At 39.5% G+C, this 27481-nt stretch overlaps 1 protein-coding gene across 5 annotated transcripts; it reads left to right on the top strand.

Moving 5' to 3' along the window:
• LOC137104948 (cadherin-6-like) lies at positions 1-27415 on the top strand. Of its 5 annotated transcripts, XM_067486849.1 has the most exons (12): positions 4-358; positions 6263-6604; positions 13983-14277; positions 16561-16680; positions 17980-18147; positions 18241-18422; positions 19469-19722; positions 20702-20838; positions 20956-21077; positions 22281-22389; positions 22737-22988; positions 26164-27404. In XM_067486849.1, exons 2-12 carry the CDS (start codon positions 6395-6397, stop codon positions 26652-26654), a joined length of 2340 nt encoding a protein of 779 aa, XP_067342950.1. In that variant the 5' UTR covers positions 4-358; positions 6263-6394; the 3' UTR covers positions 26655-27404. The 5 variants fall into 5 exon arrangements, with proteins under 5 accessions (XP_067342953.1, XP_067342952.1, XP_067342951.1 ...); XM_067486852.1 differs by lacking the exon at positions 26164-27404 and having other exon boundaries at positions 1-358; positions 22678-22906; XM_067486851.1 differs by lacking the exon at positions 6263-6604 and having other exon boundaries at positions 3-358; positions 26164-27407.
• The last annotated feature ends 66 nt before the right edge of the window (positions 27416-27481 follow it).

Here is a 27481-nt window from a genome sequence, read left to right as displayed (position 1 = left end):
AGACACACACATAGAAAGAGATGATAGAAAGAAAGTGTAGAGGAGGAAAGGGGAGAGAAGCCAGAGAGCGAGGAGGAGAAATGGAGCAAGGGAGGGCAGAGAGAAAGAGAAAAGCATAGAGGGAGGGAGAGAAGCAAGCAGGACCCTCTCTCTCTTTCTCTCTCTCTCTCTCTCTCACACACACACACACACACACACACACACAGACATTCGCACCAGCTGTGCTGTTGTCAGTCTTGGAATGTAAGCACAGTCGTGAGGAGTCAGATTCTCCACCACCAAGCACTGCTCAGGAGTAGGACCACAGTAGCCGCGCACTCAGTGACACAGATGGATGCTAAGCTGTGCAAATCTAAAGGTAAGGGCTTTTTCTCTAATTAATGCTTAGAGGAGACATTTAGATTTTGTCTCGTCTCCAGTCTCTGGGGGATGATCTGCTCCTTGCACTGTGACAAAGCGAGACTAATGCAGCAGTGTGGGTATCTCGCGCAAAGTGTTGCAACTTCAAAGAGGTTGATAACAGTTAAATCGACTTAAGTATGAAATGACTGGATTAACTGTTACTCTATTTTTAATTTGTCTTTAAAATTAACTCAAGTGCAAAGGGTGATGAAATGAGAAATGCTCACAGTGCCGGAAAGAAATAAGGCAAATTGGAACTTTAAGCTCAGTAATGATGTATGACAAATCAAAACTGTCATTTTATATAAATTTTTCCTTTAAATTGCATGACATTCTGCTTATGACACTTGTCACACAGAGTGCAAGACCAGATTTATAACTTTAGGGTGAGTGGCAAAGCTTGGAGATAATGCTGTGCCTTTTTACAGACCAGCTTTAACTTTGTCGCTCAGTGCTACACCCAAGGAGGATTCTGACTCCACAAACGAGACGCAGCCATTGTAGCTGGTCTACTTGCACATGTATATGAACATCTCTATATGACTGGGCTCCTACTCACGAGTCCATGTCCATCTATGGTGTACAAGGGGTAGTTTAAAAGGAGAGGCACTGAACAGTTCCTCTCTTTAAAAAATAATAAAAAATGCATTTTGTAGCATGATATATAAGTAAGTGTATGTGCCTTTCCTCCACAGCACAAACTTAATCCAGCCTCTCTGCTCTCGTGTTTGCCCTTTCTAGCCGTCTAGTCCTCCGTGCCGCTGCCTCATGCACAGGCAGCTTTACAGTAACCCATGTGATGTATTAGAGTGTTGTAGTGTGCACCAGGTCGTCCATGTAACGCCATTATTGTTTAGTGCAAATTAGCCACTAACACGCTCCCTGAATTACTGTCAGATATGGAGTGACCTTTGAGCGTTGTAACAAAAAAAGAGGTGGAAATCCATCCTGCCAGAGGCACACGGGCTCTCATGAGCATTCATACAGTTGGTTTTAGCTGATTATCACTATTTACTAGAAAAAGACAATATACATTATGTTAGTGGGGGAATTTTAAGCTTGGTGGAGGAATACATTGCAATTTTCTTCACGAAAAAATAAATAAAAAAAGATAGAAATGTATATGGTAATTTAAGTGAGTTTTAGCATTTACTTGTTTTTGTATTTTTTGATCGTATATTTATTTTCTTGCAGCCTGGCTATGCTAACCTCAGACCTCACTTCACATTATAGTTATTTCTACTTTTCTGTATTGCATTTATCCTTCTAAAGGCAACTCAACATAAATAAGGTTATTTATTATATACATATATATTTTTACAGAATGGGTTCTGTGTTACATTTAAATTTTCAGCAAAGCCTTTCAAGAAAAGAAAAGGTCCACCCTCCCTTTTTGGAGTAGCTTTTCAATGAGGAAGTGTGCACTGTATCACAAAATTGCTTGGAGGATTTCAAAACATGAGTAAAGCTTGCTGAGGTTTGCCAAAGACTGCAGCCAGTGAAGGCAGACTTGTGAAGGTCTAGGGCTCCACCAAGTGGAGGTTTGTGCATGTGCTGCAATCTTGGTGCATCAACGCCCCTCATGCTAGATTTACACCGTGTCTGAGTCGGTCTGTCAATAGCAGCAAGTAATCACATGAGATACTCAAACTGACAATCACATACTACTCGTTTCTAGCACCCAGCTCAAATATACAGTTCATGTTTGCAGCTGTAAAAAAACTGTTTTGATTAGTCCTAAATCGTGATGTTGGAAAAAAAACAGTGCAAGTGCAAATGATCAAAGAAATAAATCGTGGCTTACCGCTTGTCGACCTTTCGACCTTCCCCCGCCCCCTCTCCATCTTAGTCCTGTCCTCTCCCAATTACTGTCTCTGTTTGTCTTTTTCTTACAATATAGTCACTTGTTGCATTCCTTAGCAGTACTGTACGTACGACATGACCTACTGCAATTTAAATGGTAATTCGGTGCCAGAATTTGCAATTTAGTGGATATTTGTGTAGCAGGGCTGAGGTAATTTACGGTAGATAATTACACAGAACTCTGTGGAATACCACTTAAATATTAAATTCAAAATCCAAATTTTTCAAAAGCTGAACAGAATCTAAAAATCCTGTAACTTTTATGTAATGAAGGTGACAACATGGAATTTCAATTTGAGGCCCAGTGCATGAGCAATTAGCACAGATTTTAGCTTTGGCCTGTTTTGTCGAATTCTACAGTGGTGCACATGGTAAGAGATGGACAGAAGCAGTAAAACAATCAGACTGAGACTTTATAAAATGAGACTAGATACAAGGTGCATTAGGTCACTGAACCTAGGCTGGCACACAGCTGCAGTAACAGTTAGTACGTAGTCCTACTACCAGTAAAAGGTGCAGTACTAAAGATGACAGAAGAGAAGCATTTCAACATAACAATGATCCCAAACGAACTGGGAAAAAAAATATACACATTTTAAAAAGTCAGAAGAAAAACATCTAATTTTTGACATGGTCCAGTCTGTCCTAGCATGAATTCAACAGGACAGCTTCTGCGTTTTTTTTTTTCCCCACAGCAGAAGGTAGAACAAAAGCCATGCAGCAAAAGAGCAGCTGAACAGAATCATCAGTGAAGAATGACAGAACACCTCACCTCACATTTGAGCAAGACCGATATCCTCCGTGCCCAGGAGAAATGAAGTGTCATTCAAAGCAAAGGCGGATGACGGATGCATTTAAAAAGATAAAAGAAAATAAAAATTTCACTAATAAGGGTTGTACCGACTTTTCAAGAGCTTATAAACATAATATTTTAGTGACACTGACATGGGGTGTTGTACACTGTACGCCCTCCCACATTTATGTAACACTGAATAAACACATCCACGTGTCCAGTAGTATGATAATGTACAGCAAAAAAAAAAAACAAGTATCGGGACGGTCTATAGAGATCGCTTTGCAATCACTCTCCCAGTACAATCCATGGGTTTGATTCGTGCGAGGACGTTCTGGGTGTAAAGCACAATGTTAGAGTGTGTTGACAATAATCTCAGTGCCAAAGGTTGAAGCAACACAGAGGACAGATGGTCAATTTGGCTGGTTATGTCCTTCCATGTGTAGACTATTATCAATTTATTATGCATGCAAGACCTCTTAAAAGGTTTACCACCCATAAGTTAGTTACACATTGCACCTAGTGTATAATTATTGTCCTACTAAACTCAGAAAACTGCTTAGTTGCAGGGTTGAGTTGATTGTTTGTGGGGAAACCTGCATGTTCAGATTTGAGATGTACTGTGCAGTATTTGCATACAGATTTATACAAGCTAATGTGCAAGGGCTGTGCTTTCCTAGGCAGCATATCCAGATGAACAGCTACTTTATATCTGATCAAAGGTATTCTTATTCAGCAAAACAAGAATGCATAATTTTGCGGATTAGAAAAATGGGAGCACAGCGGAACCCTTGCCAGAATGTGTCTTCAAGATTAAGAATAACAACACTTTAAATGCATATTTAACAATTTTGTCGCTTTTTATTTCTGCTCTTAATGCCAAGCCATATAAATTAATCTAATCATAAACAACTTTTTTTTATAAACCCCACAATTTCATAGGGTGAGCTGAGATAAAACATCTTGAGTCTATAGGATCTGGCATGGATTCAGCAGGCTCACTCATCCTTTAATGAAGTGTTTGGAAGAATTCTGAAAAGACACACTGGCCTAATCCTTAATAGGCACACCACATCAAAGATTAATATCCAGAATGCTATTAAGACCCAAGGACAGGCTGGAATGACAATTAGAAAATGCAATCACAAGCATCAGACTAGATTAATTGCAAGGCGGCGTTTCCTGATTTCGGAAATGCAGAGTGTCACATTCATACCACATTATGGGTATGGAAAAGAAAAGGGGGGGGGTGTCAGGAAGAAAAACAATGTTCTTCGTGAAAAGTTTGGGTCAGTTCTATCATGTAGAATTCTTCTGACATTGTCTAACGGCCATGATCATTGGATCAACTCAGTCAAACAGTATTCAGAAGAAGGTGAGGGCGTTATTCGGAAATTATCGCTGATTAAACAGATTCAATTGAGTTAAACTGACTGACTAAGAATGAGCAATGTTTTATGTTGAAATCTCATTAGCTCAGATATTTGATTTTCTATTCAAGGGATTACATTCATTTATATTCTGCACTTGACTTTCATCAATAGAACCATGATACTAATTTGTTCATAGACAGTAACAAGCCTTTTGTTCACGCGAGTATCTCCACTGATGTAGCAGTCCTTATTTAAGACCTCTGGAACAAAAGCGGAGCAGCTGATAAACTAGCATGTGCTTTCACACGGCACTCCCTGAGGTACAGAGCGAATGCTTGTCAGGATAACTCTGGTGCTCCAGCCATTATACGAAGACCCTGCAAAATGGTCCCTTTTAGATAGAGAGGGAAAGATTTATTAGGATTAACTTCTAAAAGACCATAAAATATGCATGCATACCTAAATTACCTCTTAGGACCAGCCCTGCCTTCGTGAACCATCAGAAGACTCCCAATAACACAAAATGCCGTATAACAGTGCCAAAACCTGACATATACCTGGCCCGGACTGTAGGGGCATTGATTACTGAAGTCGTCTTCCTTTGAGCATGCACCACGAAAGCTTGGGAAGAAAAAAAAAAAATCCATGGAATTAACCTTCACTAATGGTTGCAAAGATGAACTGGGTGAAAGTGTAGGGAGGATGAACTGTGAAGACATTTCCCTTCAGCGAGACAACTTATGTCTACATAGAGTAGTGGATGCTTCTCTGTAGTTTTGCAGTGCAACTCATTGGGAGTGAAGCTGAACATGAAACACACAAACACACACTAAAAACTCGAGTTTCACTCAAGCATTTCACGCTAGTGCCTTTCGCTCATGTCAGGAGCATTCTGCTGCCAGAGTTGCCTGTATTAAGCTATTCAAACATGCTCTCCGGCTTTTGAAGCACTGTTTGCATATCATCAGTAATGCAACTTCTAATTAGAGAAGTGTGGCTCACTCCTTAACTCTCCAAACACTGGCAACTGGGATGTAAGTGCTTTAGGTTGTAAACTCCACTGGATTTATTAAAGTGCGTGACATTTACACGCCAGTTATACATGGAAAATAATCCAACTATAAAAAGGCACATTTGCACATTCAGATTGTGATAAATAAGAAAGTCTTTAATATTCTATCCCTGTATTTTGAAATGGCAAAAACAGGCATCAACATAATATTTAATGAACAATAAGCTAGTTCAAATGTTCCTTCATCATAAGAAGTAACAAAAATGGTCAGGGAGTGTATAAACAGCACAGTCATGAAATTATATTAGTGCAAATTAGTATCCCCCTTGATAAATTATCTTATAATTAACTCATAAATAAATAAAGGGCGGCAAACTTTTGCATTCAACTTGAATTGATGAGAAAAATGAAAAGTTAGAATTACTGTGATTAAACTGCATGTGTCATAAATGCACCGACTTCTCAGTGGTACTTTGTGTTTTGATATTCCCTTCACTTACATTTGTGACTGGTTTTACTGCATAATATGCATCTACATGCATTATTATCTGACTACTTTTTTGAAAAATATCCCCAAGTAGGTTTCGTAACTGGAGTTGAACAATTTTAGATGATTGTTGGTAGTCTTAGACATGTTACAATTATTCTAACTTCTAAGCAAATAGAAGAAAAAATATTACTTATGACTGAGTGCTGCCCACTGCAGTTTGTGTGCTGCTTGAGTGGTTCCGTCGCCCCGCTAGGATGTAAAGCCTGTGGTAAGAACGATAGAAAAGTGCCATGAAAGTGATTCTGGACTAAAGGTCTCTCTTTTCACAGGGATCTAAAGGACATCAAAGAGAGGAATACAATGCCTGTTCTGATGACACTGCCTTCCAGTGCTCATCCTATCACAAGCTTATTACCGTAATTCAGAAGTTATCCTGGACATTTACCAGCTGATTGGATACCATGATAACCAATCAGGTCCTGCTTCTCCTGATGCTCTCTATCCTGTGGCCCAGCACTGCCCTGCCTTTCACACCTGGGAATATTGGGAATCTGTTTGGAATGGCAGAGAGCGATGGGAGGATTCTACAGAGGTCCAAACGTGGATGGATGTGGAATCAATTCTTTCTGCTCGAGGAATACGGAGGAAATGACCATCAATATGTCGGCAAGGTAATGTGTCCAAACACTCTGTCTGCAGAATAATTATAGAAGGTTTAGCTTGTTGAAGTAGTGTTTAATGTAATTGGCGGAAGACAAATGGGCTGCCAGGAATCTGGTTGTTAGAGGCACAGTGAACTAGAGCTATCAGATACACAGCAAGTGCACACAAACGGCTCCCTTTGCCTCGAGCCTCTTTTTTTTTTTTAAATTTATTTATTTATTTATTTTATTTTAAGTATGATTTAGTGAGAAAGTTCCTGTTAAATCTAAAACCAAAATTCTTTTCGGGTGGCTTTCATCATTATAATATTAAACTCAAATCAGTCAGTAATACCAGAGTCACTTCCTCGTCTTATTGCCAAACCACCAGGGCCATAAAAGAAATAAGACTTCTCTCTATTCCCAAATGATCCCTTAAGACAACTTCGTGGACACTATGAAATGTGACACAAAAACAAGCAGAAATAAAAAGGAGGAGAGTGGCAAATTTGCATCAAACTCAGTGTCCAAAACATATTTAACGTGTTGCATAGGGTCAAAAAAAAACACTCAGCCTGAAGAGCAGTTTGGAGACCAGATTTAAAAAACTACAGGTTTTGCAAGACATTTTCCTAAAAATCACACAGACAAAAAGAAAAAAGAGAGAGAGACTTTCGGGACAGTGCTCCTCCTCCCCACCCACCCAGATCAGAGAGGTTCTTGTCAGCATGCCCGTGCTAGCACTAGAAAGACAGGTGTGATGGGGAAAGCTGCAGTTATCAACTCAAGGGAGGGAAATGAGGTGACTGTCGACAGCCAATTTTCTCAGAGGAAGCTGGCTTTCATCACACACCTCATTCTCCGGAGTAAACAAGTGTCTTCTGCAAGGTTGAGGAGGGGGATATGACAACTTCTGTTGCAGAAACCATTATCTTCATATGATGAAGAGAAAGGAAAAGGCAAAAATAAATGGCACAGGAGGAGAAGAAGGAGGAAGAAGAAAACACATCAATCAAGAAGGCCGATGAAATTCACCTAGTGTTACGTGATGAAGCTGCAAATCAAATGCTAACTATACAGTAAATGGGGCCATCGGTTGATATGTCACTGGCTAGTGAGATGTGGCTTTCTTCTAGGCTCTTTGATGCTTTCTGGCACCCAGCGTCTGTGGCACGACAGCGATCACATCCACTGGTTCTCCACTGTTCCTGTGTCCAATATCATTCACTATTAAACTGTCAGAAAAACATGAGGCCCTAATAAATTACAGAGTGGTGGAAATAGGGCAGTCACATACTCCCATTCTACTTTAAAGAGGAAGCTGTAGCGATCCGTATCACTAATCCAATCAGTTTAACTTTGGAGTTGGAAATGGAGAGAGACTGACTGTGGTGGTGACAGAGAGATATGCAGAGAACAAGTTCAAGGATAGATAGATAAAAAGAAAAATACAGAATGATTGGATAGATAAAAACAAGTAGACCTACAATGAATAGTCAATTACTCCACAGACAGACACGTGTGATATTCAGTTTATATCAAAGACATCATTCTGGCCTCTGAGTATTTGTGAATTCCATTTATATGTTTTGCATTTCATTAATAAATGACTGCCCAATGATTGGGTAAAATAACTATTGCATTATTGCTAATAAAATAATAGTGATTCAGCCCCAAAAACAACGTACGATGAATGATGAATAGACAGTTATAGAACAGATAGGCTTTTCCCTTTATTAGACACCTAATAAATACGTGAAAAAAATAACAAATGCTGGTGCTTTCACACAGGTGCTCTGCATGGTACAGTTGAACAATTAAAATCAAATCATGCTCTGCTGCATGCTTACAGATAGTGAGCAGGCCCATGTGATTCTGATTATGGATCAAGATGGCAAGAGCAAAAGATCTAAGTGACTCTAAAAGAGGCTTTAGAAAAGCTTGCTCAACTGGTTTGGGTTTCAATAATAACGTCTATCCGTCCATCCAATATTAAATCTGCCAAATCCTGTTAAGAGTTGAGGGGATGAAAGAACCAATCACAGCTGTCAGTGGGGAAAAGGCGAGGTACATGCTGGACAGGTTACTTTAATGGCCATAGAGGTCATTTGTCCTTAACCTTTCCCATGACCCACAGAAAGATTTGTCGGTCAAGCTATGCAAATCCAGCAGTCTGTTAGGAGTTTAACACAAAGACATCGGGGGTGGTGCCAAATAAAAGGTATTTAGGGTTAATGAAAAAAAAAAAAAAAAAAAACATTTAGACCTGAATGTGGCTGTTCTGGTAGGAAGGTGCTGTTGAACTTTGAACCTCATGTGGGCAGCTACTGGAAGTGCAGAGACCCGAAGAGCAATGGGACGTACGTCCTTTTTGCCTGATCAAAAACGAGACACGGTGCTGCATTTCAGATCCTCCGTAGGGGTTTGATTGTGCATTCTGGTAGACCCATCAGCAGGGCATTGCAGTAGTCGAGACAAGATAAGACCAGTGCCTGCACAATGAGTTGGGCTACATATTCAGAAAGATAAGGTCTGATCTTTCTGATGTTGTAGACGGCACATGTGCTGCCCTAGAGACAGAGGAGATGTGGTCAGAAAAGCTTATTGGTTTTTAAATGATGAATAGCAGTGGTTTCACACTTCACTCCAACTCTGGTCTCCTTTGGGAAAGTCCTGTGTTTTTTGCGACCCATCGAACCTCCTTCTCGTTTAATGATGTTGCCAAATGGTAATGCGTATCTTTTTTTTGGCTGCTGGTACAAACAACCAATAATAATTATGCAACATTTCCTGTTAGGAGTGGTCTCTGCTAAAATGACAATGTCCTCATCTATAGGCCACAAGATGTCACTGAAGCATGAGTATGAAAATAATGTGAGACAAAAATCATATGCCGTCACCGTCTCAGTCACCAGACATACCGCAATGACACTACCTATACGAGATATTGGACTGTCTTGTTAGACAGCACTACAATCAAAACCCCAAAAGAGGAAAGTATTGCCTTCCATCCCTCCAGTAGAATCAATGCCAAGGTGCACTGAAGCGGTTCTGGGAGCACACAACGGCCCATCACCTCACTAAGGGGTCATGTTTATTTTTATTGATAACTCATCTTTAGACAACAACTTAATGAACGCACATTAAGTGATCAACTGAATGACAGAGTGGGACTGGCAGACTTGTGATAATCAGTTAATCAGGCAGTCAAGAGAAAATTGCCAACTACTCTAATATTAGATGATAAACTTTCACTAATTCTAGCTTGAAAATGATTAGAATGTGCTGTTCCTTGTAGGCTCTGATAAATTAAAAAAAAAAGGGCATTTATTTAAAATCTTTTGACATTTTGTGGGCAAAGTAATTCCTGGACTAACCACAAGAGACTTGTAAGCTTAACTGCTGAAGACAATCACATCAAAACATAATAATGGAATAATAGGCCGATGAATAAATAGATAGAAAGACAGAGAGAATTAATTCAATACAGGCAAACAAGATAGATAGGGTTATGAAAGAAAGGCCAGGCAGCAAACAGACTGAAAGGAGGAGAGGCTACAAGAGGGAAACAGAACGAAAGAGATGGAGAACCTAGACCAAATGCAAAAAGCACTTTCATGCTCAGCATAAAGCCATCAAAGCCTTGATGGTCGTTCTCATAAAGATCATTTAATGGCCTTTGCAGAGCACTGTGGGAGACCTTGTTTATTTCACATTCAATCAAACCTCTCCAATCAACCCACACACTCACCAACTGTCACTTGAGGTTGATTTCTTGATTACGGCAATCAAATGTGATGTAAAGAACAGTCACATTCTTGTATAACTCGTTTCTTGACTGAAAAGGAAGTGCACTGCCGTGGCTGCACTATATAATAAAAGGGGCTCGTATTGCTTACCGAGGCGCTCTGAAGACACGCTGCTCTGAGGCTTACATACTGAGTGAGTAGTGCTGAGTGACACCTCACAGAATGAGAAGAAAAATAACTGCATTAGCGAAAAGCAAGGCTTTACGGACTTAACTGGTTGAGCAGCAATTGTCTACACTGAAAAAAAGTGTAGTATATTTTACGATGGTAAATATACTATGCAGTGGCCGTGTGTGTATAAAGCATAACACCCTCGAATCTCATTTTAACTGACTTTCACGGGGCCATTAATGTGTGTGAGCCCTCACTGTGTGCAGCTGTGGTGCCCTACTTCTTAAGCAGGGCTGTGGAGTGCGAGGACTTGCAATGCTGAGCAATACAGCCACAAAGTATGGCTTCTGGAGCATTTCAGTGGTGTGTCTAAAGTCAACAAAATCCTATTAAAATCCTGCTACGTTTCACTGTATTGTGTCTTGTAAACCAAATGTGCCCTAGATTTAAACATTCAAGGTAGCTGACTTTGTTGTGGGAACACTTTGTCAATGAGTATCCTTGCAAATTTACATGGCCTCGCTTGATACTTTGTGCATTCATTTTGTAGAACTCGTATGAGCTATGAAACACTACAGACTGCACGGCAGATACTGTAAGCTGTAAAATTAACCTGCATAACATACATTAGGGTACAGTCCTCCAATACTAAAGACATTTGCCCATGTCTTAAGAGACAGAAAGAGGAAGGAAGAGTAATTATTCCGGATCCTTCGGATCCTCTATTTTGCTATCTCCTCTTTGCAGCACAGCGCAATGCTTACCAGAGACCTGACAAGAATTGCCAATGATTTTGCTGCTTTACTGACAATTGCTCAGTGTTTGTGCAAGGCGATTTAACTCATCAAGGCTCTCTTCTGTGCTTCTGTTATAAGGCCTTGAAAAGGCTGTGTTTGTGTTGCAAGGCCTTGAAAGGAGAGCCACAAAGTCTCTGCAAATATAGTGTGGTAGTGCTAACATTTGATTTTGTTAAGGCTGTGCGAAAACGCTTTGTGCCACATTCTGAGTACACACAAGGGTATCAGTGCCATTTTTTGCCTTTTTAGCTGTAGTATACACACATTGTGTTCACTCCACATATTGGATGGAGAGTTTAGTGCAGTTCGACATATGAAAACCTGCCTGTGGTTTGTGATCTGCTTGGATTCTACATTAAAAACAAATGTACAGAATGCTGTTAGCATAGCGCCAAGCTAATTTACACCCTTACATGAGAAGTTAGTTATTTGAACAAAACCATTATCACTAAGAAATTCATGGACATAAGGAGATGATGCGTTTACCCATAAATGCACAAAGCAAACAGACATCCAATAAGTACCTCAAGTCTATGCGCCAAGAGCTTATACTGTATGGTCCCACAAAGACTAAAAGAAAACGTAAAAACACATATACCACAAGGTTCTACAAAGACTACAATTTGTGTTATCTTGTAGACAGCTTGGCTGCATAGGTTGCAGGCTCCTTTCATGGCTCATTGAAAACTCGTGGTAGAATAAAATGAAAAGATTTGCAAAAATGTAATTTATGTGGTTTGACATGGTCTGAAAATGAACGGCGCTAATTACTGCACTGTAAGCATAGAAAGGAGTTGGATAGTTCTGGATATCAGTAGTGGAATTTGTTACGTTGCAGGAGGAAACTTTGCTTAGTGAGCATGTCCTAATGGCTTCCACAGCAGATGCATAACAATACACAGAATATGAATTTCAAAGTGGGGAAAAGGTTACTGCACTATACACATTTCTTTTCATGTGATTTATTGTGCATACCAAAGATATGAAGCCAATTTCAATGCAAAAGTTAATACAAACACTCTCCTGCTTGTCTACATTAGACCGTCATTCACAATCCATAGCTGTAGCAGACTTCAAATCCTAAACGTGTCATAAAATCCTTAGTGCACAGCTCAGGAGAGAATTCATATTCCATTATCCCAAACAATGAGCAGACTGTCCCAGAACACAAATATGTGAAATTTCAAGCTGACTGATATTCCTTTAAAAAAAAAAAAAACTTTGGATAATGGATTCATCTGCATGAAAGCCAAACACTGCATATTGTTCATTTGAACTTGACAGCATCTTGTTTTCACATGCGTCCTCATTTTTTATTTTTTATTTTATTCTGCCTGAGAATAGCTAGTACTCTGGCAGTACATTTCTGATTTCCATCCAAAGTTGTACTGTTGACATCACCCTTCCAACTGCAGGAAAAAATAATTAGTTTCTTCACAGCATGCAGACATTAATATTAATAAGTTACTGACGTACATTCTGTGTCTCTAACTACTTGTCATTTAAAATGTGAACCCATGAGACAATGCTCTAAATATATCTGCTGACAGATCCAGTACAGTAATGAGCTTGAATCAAGTGTCTGTTGCAGTGTGCCACCATTACTCCTCAGTGATACTTGGAGGCTTCAAGGTGATAGTTGGGTCAGCGGTGACTAATTTTAGTAATTGTTACTATAGGACAGGTTTTCATCATTTTTCAAAGGCACAGTTAGGAAGAAAAATCTAAGACCAATTTGATCTGGAGTAATGGAGTATGTCACACTTGACACCGTCGATGCCAAGGCCTTGTTCTGTTCCGAGACAAAAACCGATGTTAAACCCCAGTGGGTTTAAGCCATTTTTTCCCCTCAGTGTCACAAGAATGTCAGAAAGTTATCACACACCTAGACCATGGTGTAAATGTAGCTCTTAGTAAATGTAGTCCCCTTAGACAAAAAGAATACTGTATTTAATGTTTTAATTTCCCAGGAAACTCTGCATATCACAAGCACTGTTTCTTCATGGAGTGTTTAGAAAGTGAATCACAACTTTTACTTAGAAGAATTCCCAGTAAAGCATAGAACAACCCCAATTCTCAGAGAAGCAATTCACTGGAAGAAACAAACTTTAAAAGTGTGTGTGAACAGTACGGAGTTATTGGTACATAATGCTACCTGTAATATATTTTTTAAAGAAAATGAGAGATATGGGGAATTGGCAACCAGAACATGAAGGTGAAACTGAGAGAAACATCTGGAAAAAGTGATCTCAGTAACTTCTGAAGAGAAAATACTCATGGGAGTATCCCTGTAATCGGAGAAGCTTGGCCAAACATTATTCTCCAGTCTCCAAAGACTGTTCAGCTGTTTTTGATGCTCTGACAAATTTTGAAAAGTAAAAAAAAAAAAAAAGAATCTCCATGTGATGATAATACAGACAGTCTGCAATTGATTTTCTTAATTGTACGACTATTATTTATGATTATCCAACTCTTTATTATATCATATTTTCATGTTGTTCAGAGTTCCCTGTCTAAAGTTTAAAAAACAAGCAAGCAACCACGCAATATTGTCAATGGATGCACAAAAGGTGGACTGAAAGCTGTAGCTAAGGTCAATGAGGGAAACGTGTGCAGTGCCTCTAATTATATCCCCATAAAACATGACATTTTTAAAAGTTTGACTCTAATGGGTCTCTTTCTCATTTCCAGCTGCACTCCAACATGGACAAAGGTGATGGGAATGTGAAATATGTCCTCACTGGAGATGGGGCAGGTACATTGTTCCTGATCGATGAGAAGTCTGGGGACATTCATGCCACCAAGAGGTTGGACAGGGAAGAGAAAGCTATGTACACACTCCACGCCAAGGTTCTGGATAGAAACACCAATGCAGAGCTGGAGGCAGACACTGAATTTAATATAAAAATCCACGACATCAATGACAATGAGCCAAAATTTGCAAGGGAAATCTACTTTGCCAGTGTCCCTGAAATGTCTGAAGTTGGTAAGTTGTCCTTTGTTATATTTAGGGCTGAATGCATTATATTTGGTTTTAAGCTCGGCAAAAGCTGTGACTGAAATCAGGGGTCACATCCATGTGATGGTGCATTTGAAGACCAATTGTTTAATACCATTCCGACAAGGTTGTCTCATTTTGAAGGCTTCTTTAAAAGCACGCGAGACATGTGGTGGCCTTTTCCCCAGGCATCAAAGTCCCAACAGATGGATTCTTTGTGGCCCAACCAGTTTCCAGTCGACCAGACCATCTTCTTTTAGTTAGGCTTTGTAGGCTGTGTCTTTTGTGCGATACGGCCCCTTAATTTAGACACTGTATTAGAAGTCACTGTATTATTTTTATTATTAGTTATTTTCTTAAACCAAAATGTATAAAAAAATTAATTGCATTTAATCCTCGTTTAAAATTTGATGTACTTATACAGTTATTAGATTTGTTGATTGAACTGAGCATCAGTCAGCTGGACTGGTCTAATGTGATGCAGCATTCAGCTCTTCAAAGTTTTTTGTGATTGTTATTTGTTAAGTTAGGCTCATTGGACATTCATAACATGTAATGCCATTTGCCATGTTTAATAGGCAGAAATATTGAAAGTTTAGATTGTCAGTCTTTCCAATTAAGGATTTGCTTCATTGACCTCCAGTTCATTACATTCAAGCAATATAAATAAACCAACCGGTATGAATATAAACAAAGCTTATGAAATAATGCATGCAACTGGAAATCAATTCTCAATTGTGCAACCACAAATTAATACATGTGAGCAATCCAGGGTGAATCAAAACCCAATTGTCTATATGACAAATAATAATACATTATTTGGAAATCATAATGCAGTGAGCTTAGACTTCTCAGCTGCATGGATACTAGTAACAGGTGGGTCAGGGTCACCACTACTTATCTCAAGACTAATAAACTGCCTTATATGTTCAGACTGAGCACAGTGGTTAATCAAACAAGCCAGCCATGAAAAATCAGCAACTCCCTTTTATGCTATCAGTGCTGGGGCTAAGTGGGACAGATGTTCAAGGGTTCATTAGTATGCACGGAGAGTGTCAGACCCACACAGGACGCGGCAGAGGTCTCCTGAATGCCAAGGACAGTATTTGCAATGTGCATGTTATCGAAATGCTTGGGTGGATTATGCTGAAGTTAATGGAAGGGACTTCAACGACAGGATGACAGAGGAACTGAGCACTTCCTAACCTTAAATATGTATTTGTGATATTAGCTTTGCTTATTTAGCATGGGAATGACACACAAAAGCAGTAGGCTTGTCAAGTCGGTTTACTTGTGCAGTACATTTTTGTAAGGATCCCTACAAATGTGTTGTTTGGCTATTTTTAGTCAGAAGAAAGATGATACTGTTTCATATTGATTGACTTTCAGTAAAGAGTTGCTGGGTCAAACTCCAGCTGTAGATATGAAATTGTGGCCATGAGCTACAGCATGCAGCTCATACAATTACAATACTAATTATGACAACATAAGTCAGTCAGAAGGGGTCGGGAAAAAAATGCATTTAAATGTGCATTTTTTGCAAAGATAACTAGACCCAGTTGTAGCAATGAAAAAAATGATGTGTTAATAAATAAAACCTGATTTTGCTATAGTTGTATTGCAAGATGTTGTGAACCTAAAGTCATTGTAAAAGCAGTAAAAGTGTTAAATTGAATGTATGTGTGTAAATGAGAGCTTTTTAGCTCATTAATGTGAATCAACGTTCATGGTTTGTTAACAGGCTACAGGGAAATTGTTATTTACAGTATCACCCTTGGTGGCCATACCATGAGGCATTACCTTAAAGGAAATCAAAAACTTAAAGTCATGATGAAGCAGAACCTTCTGGTCTCCCTGATATTTAAAATGGCTCCAACTACTAGGACGCTGAGTTTTACTCACTTGTGCTGCAGTGAGAAGCCCTGCTTTCATTAAAAAAAAAAAAAAAAAAACACACAAAAGAAATGACTCCTAATATGTCCTTGATTGATTTTACTAAGACACCGCTGCCTCTTTGTATACAGTTTGACTGACTCCACTGCCCTGTTGTTTGACATGAAAATTGCAGATTAGTCAATGTTTACCAGTAAAAGACGAGTAATATCGGGGCACTGCTGGAATCACAAGTGTCAATGGGATTCATTGCTGAAAAGTGCTGGTAGTTTCACAGCAAGTTCTCTTTATGAAAAGGAAGAGAAAAGAATCTGTTGATTTGATTTGGGTCTTGACTCAATGTGTGTATCATCACTGCTTTTCGCGTGCCGTTTGCAGGTACGTCTGTCGTCACTGTGACTGCCACTGATGCTGATGATCAAACGTACGGCAACAGTGCCAAGCTTGTGTATAGCATACTACAGGGACAACCCTATTTCTCTGTGGACTCTGAAAATGGTAAGTCGAACCCAGCAGGATCTGTTGGATGCAGTTTCAAAAGTTACGTAAGTCTATTTACAGATCTGTGCACTGCAAGTGTCTGTGGGAACCAGCTGACTAAGGATCTGCTTCTCAGTTCTACTAATCTTACAAATCCCCAGGTTTTATTTCAAAAGGCGCTGACATTTTTATTTTAAACATCATTAATCAGGTTATGCATTTCAGCTTGAACTTTTCATTAGGTTTAAAGAGCTGCCCCGTTTATGAACTTTTCTCTGTACTTATTGCACAAGAGGCCACTTAGTCAACCACTCAGTTTGCCTGTGACTTATAAAACTTAAAGACACAGTCAATGTTAGTGTACACACCTCTGTGCCAGCATGAAACTGAAAGAGTCTATGTCCAAGGTGCATTTCAGCAACGCCAAAATGACTTAAATAAATGTTTCACTCAACCAACAGTGGCAGGGTTCCATACATTCATTGTACACAAAGTAAAATACAAATGCACTTTTCCTGAAGTATGGCAACCTTGTCTCCCAGAAATTACAAATGTCTAGCAGCAAATTGCTTTTGCAAGATATGCAATAGTGCCTGGTTCATGTTACATTTCTTATCAGCATACTGAGTACACGCACTTTATTAACATATCTGCCAAGCTGCAAAATACTGTCAAATTGATATATTGAGGCACTCACAGCTGTTGGATATGGTTAGGTAAGTTTGTGGTTTCAGGTTAGATGGTCAAAGTCAAAATTGACTTGAAGCACGAGTGTGTCTTTGTCGGCTTCACTGAGACTGCACCAAAACCACAGTGATTTCCCACCCTAACCTAAGGTCTGGTGTTGTGAAACCCTACCACATACACGTTTCAGGATCATGTGTCCACTATCACCTCCTTTGTGCGGTCCGTCACCTTTTAGTGTCCCTCGGAACCGTCATAGACAACTGCCATAGCAATGTTTCTGGGGGCCCTAAAATGTGACGAACATTTAGATTTGTAAAAGTATTTTAAGTGCTACAGGAGCCATTTCCATTGTGTTGTGGCTTTTGCAGCGCTTTTCTTAATGCTGCAACTGTCCTGTCAAATTGGTGAAGTTGTTTTTGTATATTTCATGTTTTTTTTTCTCAAATTACAGTGCTTTGAGCCATCAGGCCCACCATACCTTTGACTTGTATGGCACTGAAAAATGTTGTGGTTATAACACCAGACACTGTGCTCACTGTCAGCAAGTGAACTGCATTTGTCAAGATGAAGTTTATCTTTGCACAGGAAGGAGCAGTGCATTCAATTTAACTACCCCCACCCCCCCTGCAGGAACCATTAAGACAGCCCTTCCTGGCATGGATAGAGAAGTCAAGGAAAACTACCAGGTTGTCATCCAGGCAAAAGACATGGCTGGACAGATGGGCGGACTTACAGGAACCACTACAGTCAGTATCACCCTCTCCGATGTGAACGACAGCCCGCCACGTTTTGCAAACCGTAAGAGACCCGAATGACCTTATGTCACAAATCATCAAGAAGTGTATCTAAGACATAGTTATGCCACACAAATGTGTCCCCTGCCACATATAGATTCCTTTCGTGTGACTGCTGTGGAGTCTACAGAGATTGGAGGGGCCATCGGTCATATTAAAGCTGATGATCCAGATGTCGGGCGAAATGCTGAAATGGAATACAGTATTGTCGGTGGTCACGACACGTTCAACATTGTCACTGACCAAACAACACAAGAGGGAGTCATTGTAATCAAAAAGGTAACAGTTTAATGCCTCTTATTTTGCTTCCCTGTGATGGGCTTTAAAAGCTTACAGTAATTGGTTTGTGCTTTGTAGTCTGCAACTATCATCAAACTTGCATGTAACTACCTATTAATAATGACTGTGCAATCAGAGAAAGCACTGCCTGTGACAAGTGCACTGTAATCAAATCAATCAAAATTTTATTTATATAGCACCTTTCGTACGGATTAATCCAATTCAAAGTTCTTTACAGATGATTGAAAATTTATGAAAGGTGTATAAGCAAGGACAATGAAAGATGAAAAAAAAAAAAACAGCCATAACACAAGCCAACTCCCACAAAACAATAGTATTTAAAAGAAAAAAAAACAACAAGAAAGAGAGAGAGAGAAGCTGACAACACGGCACAACGAACAAGTTGTGCCGTGTTGTGAGCTTCTATACTATAATACAGTATTGAATAATGAACAGTCTTCACATGCAACAAGCACTTATTTAAAATGGAAATATTGATTTCTCACATGTATTAGAGTTTCTCCAATCATAAATACCTAAAATATTTGTATTGCACTTATCAAAAGATGGCTACATACTGTATGGTTATGGGTAAGTGGTGCCCAGACATGCAAATTACTTCTTTAAGTGTAGTTTTATTCTTTAAATGTTATGAGTTTCTTTGACTCTTTTTTTCTGCTCTCAATATGTATGTTTGGCTTCAATAGGAAGACAAAATAGTACAGTTCGAGATTAGAAACAGCCCTCTGATGATGTGTATTCATGTAAGAAAAGACGCCAATTTATTTTTGAACTGCAGTGTAAAATCAGATACCCCAAGCCTGTGAAATTAATAAAACACTCCTTTGCTCGAAACTCTTTTTAGTTTTCCCCCAAGATCTCTCAGATCAGTATTCCTCACTTGGATTTGTAACTTAGAATTTAGAGTATGAATAAGATAAAGGCAGACAAATGAAATGCAATGCACTGCCTATCAAAATCCTGGAGGCGGACTGTTTTTTATGGAAAAGTCTACAGCTTGACTATTGATGCTCTTTCATCTCTAGGCACTGGATTATGAAAGTAAGAGGGACTACGAGTTCAGAGTGGAGGTGAAAAACACCTACTTAGATGCAAGGTTCATCCATGGTTTGCAATTCAAAGACTACGCCACGGTCAGGGTAACTGTAGAGGATGTGGATGAGCCCCCCGTTTTCACCAGGAACCCTTACATCATCGAGGTGCATGAGGACACAGCTGCTGGCAGCTTCGTTGGCGTGGTGTCAGCCAGGGACCCCGATGCTGACAACAAGCCAGTCAAGTAAGCTACCAGAGAAGTGTTTGGAGTGCCAGACTGTTGGAGCCAAATGCTAAATCCATCCCTAACCTCTTCACAAGAAATGAATTCTCCTTGGAAATTGAGTACTTGGTCAACATAGACATTAATCAATGACCTGTTAAGGAAAGATTTCCTCCACCAAGTGGGTGTAACATTTCCTGTGGTAACTTGACCATTTCAAAACTTATTGTTACACCTTTAATTATGCTAGTGTAAAATCAATAAAGAACCAGCAACACATAGAAACATAAAGTCACCTCTTATTAGTTTTCTAGAACAGGAACGAGAATGTGCCCACTTTGCTAAATCTAACCCATCAGCCTACCCTACGTGTCTGTGGATGGGGAAGAAAAGGATATTATTCATGGTTCCCTCCTGGTGATTTCCCAGTGGAAGATGGTGGCGGCCCTGTGATGCGACTACAGACACTGTTTATTTCCCACAATTATGTAAGCTCTCTGTGGCACGGCACAAAGTCAAAGTGAAAGAGCCTAATTTGCCGTATCGATTCACACAGCTCAGTGCCGCCATTCCACACATATGGCGCCTGCCCGTCTCTGACACAGAAATACGCCACTCTCGGCCCATGGCACACGGCATATTGTGTTGCATATTCAAATTTCACTGTATTTTGAAAGTTGACTATGACAAATGTGCAGGCAAGAGGAAAGATGTATCATCGTTTGACAATGGTGAGAACTGAATTCATTTTCTTTGGGAAACAACAAGCACTGTAGTGTGTAAAACACATTTTTATAAAAGTTAAGAAGTACTTCAGTGTGCATCTTATGAAGACTGATCTGTTCAGAAAGAAGGGATCAAAACCGCACTACATTTTATGAAAACTACATCATGTATCCAAATGCTCCAGTCACTGAATGACAAAAACAGAATCTCAAGACTCCTATGCAGTTATGTGTTGCTATATACGTGATAGATTTTTTTTGTGTTATTCTTTCAGATACTCCATCGATCGGCATACGGATCTCGAGAGGCTGTTCAACATTGATTCTGTGAATGGCACCATCACGACGCTCAAAGCACTGGACAGAGAAATGTCCAAATGGCACAACATCTCTGTGGTGGCTACTGAAATAAGTAAGTCATGCTTAAATTTATAAGTTTTGCTGATCCTAAATGTCCTTGAAAAGGTTTTACCATAATGTATTTTTTTTTATTTTCCACCATAGCTATTTATCCATTCATATATTTCAGACAACCCACGTCAGACAACTCGGGTTCCTGTGTTCATCAAGGTGTTGGACGTCAATGACAACGCCCCTGAGTTTGCAATGTCCTATGACACATTTGTCTGCGAGAATGTCAAAGCAGGACAGGTGCTTGAAAGTCTTCATGTTCAAACTGCAATGAAAATAATCATGTATATTTATTCATTTATTTATATTTATTTATATTAAATGCAATGGCTAAAAGGGTGTGACTGTTAAATCCAAGTGATTTTTTGACAGTTTTAGAGATGAAGTATGATCAGTGTTGTGCATGAACACCTGAAAAGAGCGCCGCTCCTTAAAAGGTCTTTTTCCTTCTCTATTGATCAGAACATCTGCATTTACAATAGCTTTGAATGTGAGAAGCAAAAGCTCACATGTATGTTACACTTTGGTCAGCAGCCAGCTCTCTCGTACCTTTTAGTATCACTCACTTGATGCACATGGGAGACGTTCAGGGACAATGAAAATTAAGTTTCCTAAGGTGTGATAGATAAACAAAAAGTAACTGGTCATTTTTGGGGACTAGGTTTGGAATGAAAAAGTATGAATTACTTAAGTTTTTAGCTAGCTCTTGTGAAGTAGGGCTGTGTGATATGACCAAAACTTAAAATTCCAATATAGTTTTTTTCATATCCCCATAATGAAATATCAAGATTGAATTTACAGAAAATGTGCTCAATCAAAATGCCACTTACGATGGCCATTTTCGTATTTCTTGTATGAAGTATATACTTTCCGAATTGTCCTTACTTATATTTGATTATTTGTTTGGCCCAGACTCTAGGTGAATATATTCAATTAACCATGTCACAAAATCTACCACATAGCTATGTGGCTTTCGTCCGAACATCCTCTCCACAATTCTTGTACAGGTGGTAGTGGCTTTGGTCCGATGTGGGTTACAGGTGTTGTGCTACCGGAGCGGGGAGGCTGCAGGCTTCACTAGCCCTACTGACATATGTGAACTTGCACAACACTGAGCATCACACCTGCGTGGAATCATCATTATGTTATGAGTAACTGTGCTGACTTAGCAAGAGCAAATCAATAAATTATATCAGCATTCCAAATTGCAGATTAGTGTGTATCTGATTGGCCTCTGTTTACGTTTACAGAGTGTTATTAACCTTGCAGATGTTCCAGCCTGTAGAGTTGCTTTATAACAATAAATCATAATGTACACAAATGAATGAGTGTAATCGAGATATCGCAGAAAAAACTCTTTTTAATATTTTAGATTATATCTTCAGAACAAGAAGCCCTCATGTTTCTTCATACATTTTTACATATTTGTTCCGCTCTTCATAGCTGATTCAGACAATAAGTGCTGTTGACACAGATGAACCACTTGTTGGACACAAGTTTGTCTTCAGTATAAGTCCAACCAACCCAAACTTCACCATCGTCGACAGGGAAGGTAACGTTTATTTTTATTACAATTCCCAAACAAATTTATAAAAGTTTAAATTAAAAAATTAAACTACAGTTTTATGAAGATTTCATTCCCGATTGACGACTTTGATTTAAACTATTTATGAAAAGTCAGAATGATCAAATTTTATTTTTTCCACTAACCTGTTTTAATTTATTTTGAAGGACAAAAATTGTTTTAGCAAATATTTTCACAGTTTGGGTCAATTAACACTCAATCATTGTTCTTCTGTATGACACTGGGTGGCATACGGTACATTTTTTTTTTCTTTAGGATCATCGAAGTTAAACACCTCATCACTGACTTGCTTTGCAATTTCCGTGTTCCTGCAGACAACACTGCTAATATAGTGACTCGGAGGGGCGGTTTTAGCCGGCGTGAGATGAGCATGTACTTCCTGCCTGTCGTGATCTCAGACAACGACTACCCCATCCAGAGCAGCACCAGTACACTGATTGTGCGCGTGTGTGCTTGTGACAGCCGTGGAAACATGCAGTCATGTAACCCCGAGGTCCTGCCCTTCTCAGATGGTCTTACGACTGGAGCTCTTGTGGCTATACTGCTCTGTGTCATCATTCTCCTCAGTAAGTCCTCTCGTATACACACACGTGCAGTTTTGTGATCACATATTTAAACCCTTCGATTTTGTCGTCATGTTCATTTATTTACTTGTTTCATTTATATTGCCTAAAATCAAACATCAACTTAGTGAGAACAGGGGAAGATTTTGAAAGGTGTGGTTCATTTTAAAACTATAAACAAAAGCAGGAACACTTGTGGAATCTGTTCGCTGACATGGCAGCTGTTTCTGTATCAACTCTACCTACCAGGCTAAATAATGATGGCTTCCTGACTTGCTTTAAAGCTCTATCACAGGCTAATTTTTCAATGTGTCAGACTCACAAAAAAAAAAAAAAGAAGACACCCTGTCAAGGTTTGGAAAATGCTTAAAATCCTTTGATTGTAGAGTCAAATTTAGTAACTCAAAAGATGGCACAACATTGTGCAAAGCCAAACATTTTTCTATTTTCTAATATTTCCAAAGATACATTTGCCTAAACTAAAAGTCCCATAATAATAGTTGCAATTGGCTGTACAGTAAATGTGCTCAGAAGTGCATGTCCTTTTAGCATTGTGGTCCCTGCCAAAACAAACCAATCCTAATGACGTTGCCACAGCATACAATGGTTTTCGACCAGGTGGATTTCATTTTGTAATGCTGGTGGGTCTTTGCTACGGCCACATGACACACAAAAGGACAAAACAAGCACCTCCAGACAGACCTTTCTTTCATATGCGGGGGCCAGTTTAGAGTCAATAACATGGCTCAGGTATGCGCTGCTGAGTGCCCAGAAATGGGGGGAAAAAAAACTAGTGAATATCTCTTCCATTACAAGGCAGATATATTCATAAACCGTTACAAAACAGGACACTGATCGAAAACATGGGCTTCCTACCCTCTGCAATCAATACAATATAACTGAAAATATGTTTTTTTCTCCCAGCCATGGCTGTAACATTAAATATATATCCAGATTCATTTTGATTAACAAAGTCCAGAAAAACATTATTTAAAATTAACTCTGCACCATATAGGTTCAATTGTATATTGAGATAAGATTTTGACATCTATATCACTATGTGTCAGTAAAGTTATGCAGATATTTAAAGTGTAGTACAGACAAGGACAAATAGAACCACACAGAGCTACTGTCACAGAGCTGCCAACCTTAAAGAAAGTCGTGGAGTACAACCTTATGCTGAAATTAATTCAGAGGCCAAAAACAGGCATAAGACATTGTAACCTATATTTTTAATAGCATTCTTACTTATTAATATCAGTTATTTAATCTCAAGCTCAGTGTGTAGCTGAAAATAAAAACCGAACCATTAACAGTAGCTTAGCAACTCCGGCATGAAGAGGTTAAATTCATTAAATTCTCACTTGATGCACAATCTTGAGGAAAGAAATCATTCGACTGAGAACGCACAAGAAAATTGATATGACGACTTGTGCCTGTGAACCAGATGTTCACTGACAGACTTGAGTACTGCACATTTGGTCAAACTCACAATCAGGCTAAAAATGTGAACATTTGAAGAGCCAAGCCGTTAGGCCTTACATTTCACACATTTCCAGAGGGCACATAGGTCACTCTTCTGGGCATTAAGGCTGAAAGACAAATTGACATGTAGTTTGTTGGCCTTTATGTCTTGTTGCCTAGACTTGTAAAAAAGAAGCAAATTCGCTTGACATAGCTACAATCCCCTGTACAGGGGGACTTAACATATACCTAACAGTTAAAAATTTCAGCTGGTCTAATCAATAACCCTTACTTTGCATATCTAGTTATATTGTTTGATTTCCCCGAACATCCATCAGGCTATAAATCTATTTAACAAAACAGCCAGTGTATTTCCCCTGCTGAAGGCTGCCTGTGAGAAGCTAAAGCACCACTTCAAGCCCTCCTCATGATCTAATGCATTATGTAACACTAGTTGGTGCCTATGGTTTTACCAAGCAAAGAGCAGAGATGCGTTGAGTTTATGGTCAAGGGCATATCAATAGGTAATGGGTTTCAAATGTCATTGAACCTGCTTGGCCAAGCATAGTACTTGATAGAAGTATTTTTGACTTACCAGACATTGTAAATGCCAAGTCCTTGCATAATGCTGAAGACAAATCAATAGAAAAAAATGTCAAGAAACGTATCTTAATGAACGTGTGCAGACATGGTTATGCGTGTGCACACTTACATTTGGAGCCTCTAAGCTTTTCCCCGTGTTGAATCTGACCCAATCTGTTGTTTGGAGTTAGATGTGTTATTTGATCTCTTCCCTGAGTAAACTACTGATGCATGATGAAACTGATCAGAAATGACCAGCTTTCTACCATGTGCTTGATATAATTCCACATTTCAAATTCTGATTCGGGTGGTGGGCAGATCTTCGCTTACATAGACTGAAGGTTAAACGTCATTCTCTCCTCTTGAGCAAAATATCATGACATCTGCTCATTATCAGATGCTTTTCGCGCTTGAACCCCCCTGACAGACTGTCTCGTTCACCTCCGCTCGACACGTACAGACAGGCACTGAGCTGGAACGTCTCTCCCTATCTGGTCCTCTGTGCCGTCTAAAACGTGGCAGTGGTCAGTCACAAATGTTCGTTGAGATGTTTTTTAAAAAGTCAACCCCGCCCCCGACAAAACCCATGTTGTAATTAACACCCAGGTGGGAGGCAGGTAGACAACTCGAGTACCTGCTGGTAGGACAAAAAAGGCAACTGAAGGAGAGGAGCATAGGTCAAGCAGGATTTGTTAATTTCCCAAAAGAGAAACTCCCTGCTTTTTGAAGAACTATGAAGAACTATTTAAAAACATGCTGGCAACACAGTGCCACTCAGTGGAAGCAGCTCACACTGCAATCTGATTGTCTTACTGTTGAAAAAGAATAAAGGAGATGATATATATGAGGTCATGTGCTGAGTGTATGAATAAAATAATCCTCCAACCACTGTGCATTTTATACAGTGGATGTGCCATTCAAGGGGAAAAACGAAAAAGAAAAAGGTTTTCGGCGAACCTTTAATAATAGGAAGAGAATGCCTGAGGCAGTGTTGGGGATTTATCACTGGTAGCAAATGTGTCTCCCGTCTGTGCTTTTCCCCCCCTGCGCTCTTTAATGCGTGACACATGTTAGTAGACACTCGTCTTACGCTGAGCTTTTGCTCTCTGTATTTCCAACTGTTTTTGTGTAGTGATCGTGGTGCTGTTTGCTGCCCTGAGGAGGCAGAGGAAGAAGGAGCCTCTGATCATCTCCAAAGAGGATGTCAGAGACAACGTTGTCAGCTACAACGATGAAGGGGGCGGCGAGGAGGACACTCAAGCCTTTGATATCGGTACGCTGCGCAACCCAGAGGTGATGGATGCTAACAAGCTACGCAGGGACATCATACCCGAAATGCTGTTTCCCTTTCGGAGGACATCACCTATAAAGGATAACACAGATGTCAGAGACTTCATCAATGCGAGGCTTCAGGAGAATGACGGCGATCCCACAGCACCCCCCTATGACTCCCTGGCCACATATGCGTATGAGGGTAGTGGGTCACTGGCAGAATCCCTCAGTTCACTAGAGTCTGCTGCCACGGAGGGGGACCAGGATTATGATTACCTGAGCAACTGGGGACCCCAATTCAAAAAGCTGGCAGAGATGTACATAGGGAGGAGCGTCGACAGAGAGCCCTAGAAAGAATCACGATGGCTTCTGCTTTTTAATCAAGCCAATTTTTTTTTTTTTCCCCTGTTCGTCTAACTAACTAGCCAGGCAGCCATTTGTCTAGCTAATTACTTAGCCAGCTAGTTGACCGTCTGTCTACCTGTCTAGTTTGCTAGCTAGCTTGCTAGTTAACTAGTTGTCTATTTGATTCTCTTAGACATGTGTGTGTCTGCACACACGCACAAACACACACTGCAATCCAGGTGTGGAGGCTGTATGGATGGAAATTAAGACTTGAACTGAGTTGAATTTTCTCATTAATTGAGATACAGTATAATTCTCAAAGTTTTACTGTTTTTGGTCATAATCAGTGAAGATGCCTTTGAATTTTAGGATTTTTGTGAATTATAGTGTGGACTGTGTGTTTTGTAATTGACCTGAGAGATAGTAGTATTGTATACTATCAATGTTTAATGGCACTGGACCGGGTTTGGGGGGGGTAGGGACGGAGTCAAGTGGCTTTTCCAGCCAACTCCATTAAATACTCTAAATGTACAAAGTGTTTTTAAATGATGGACATCCTATATACTATTTGCTATCTTTGTTTGACAAGCAATGTTGATGTGAATGGTTGGTGCAGGTTATTTGTCAAACTGTGAATTCATTTCATCATATAGATGTTAATATGTAATGGAAAGTGTATGTTGTAGGAAAACTGTCATACACTGAACTCATGCTGTTTGAATGCTGACTCATTGTTTTATATTTATATTTTTATACTTATTTTTTTAATAAAATTATGTAAAGAAAAATTATCTATTTTTGTGGGTCCCACACACACACAATAGCCCTTTATT

This window comes from Channa argus, chromosome 19 (assembly GCF_033026475.1).
Source record: "Channa argus isolate prfri chromosome 19, Channa argus male v1.0, whole genome shotgun sequence".
NCBI classification, from domain to species: domain Eukaryota; kingdom Metazoa; phylum Chordata; class Actinopteri; order Anabantiformes; family Channidae; genus Channa; species Channa argus.
Note: the sequence above shows the minus strand (reverse complement) of the source record. Positions and strands in the feature narration are given on the sequence as shown.

Excerpts from the sequence above, each read along its gene's own strand:
- LOC137104948 (XM_067486849.1), top strand. The coding sequence starts at position 6,395 with ATGATAACCAATCAGGTCCTGCTTCTCCTGATGCTCTCTATCCTGTGG. Across the intron at positions 6,605-13,982 it reads ACCATCAATATGTCGGCAAG|CTGCACTCCAACATGGACAA; the intron begins GTAATGTGTCCA and ends TCTCATTTCCAG. Across the intron at positions 20,839-20,955 it reads TGTGGTGGCTACTGAAATAA|ACAACCCACGTCAGACAACT; the intron begins GTAAGTCATGCT and ends CATATATTTCAG.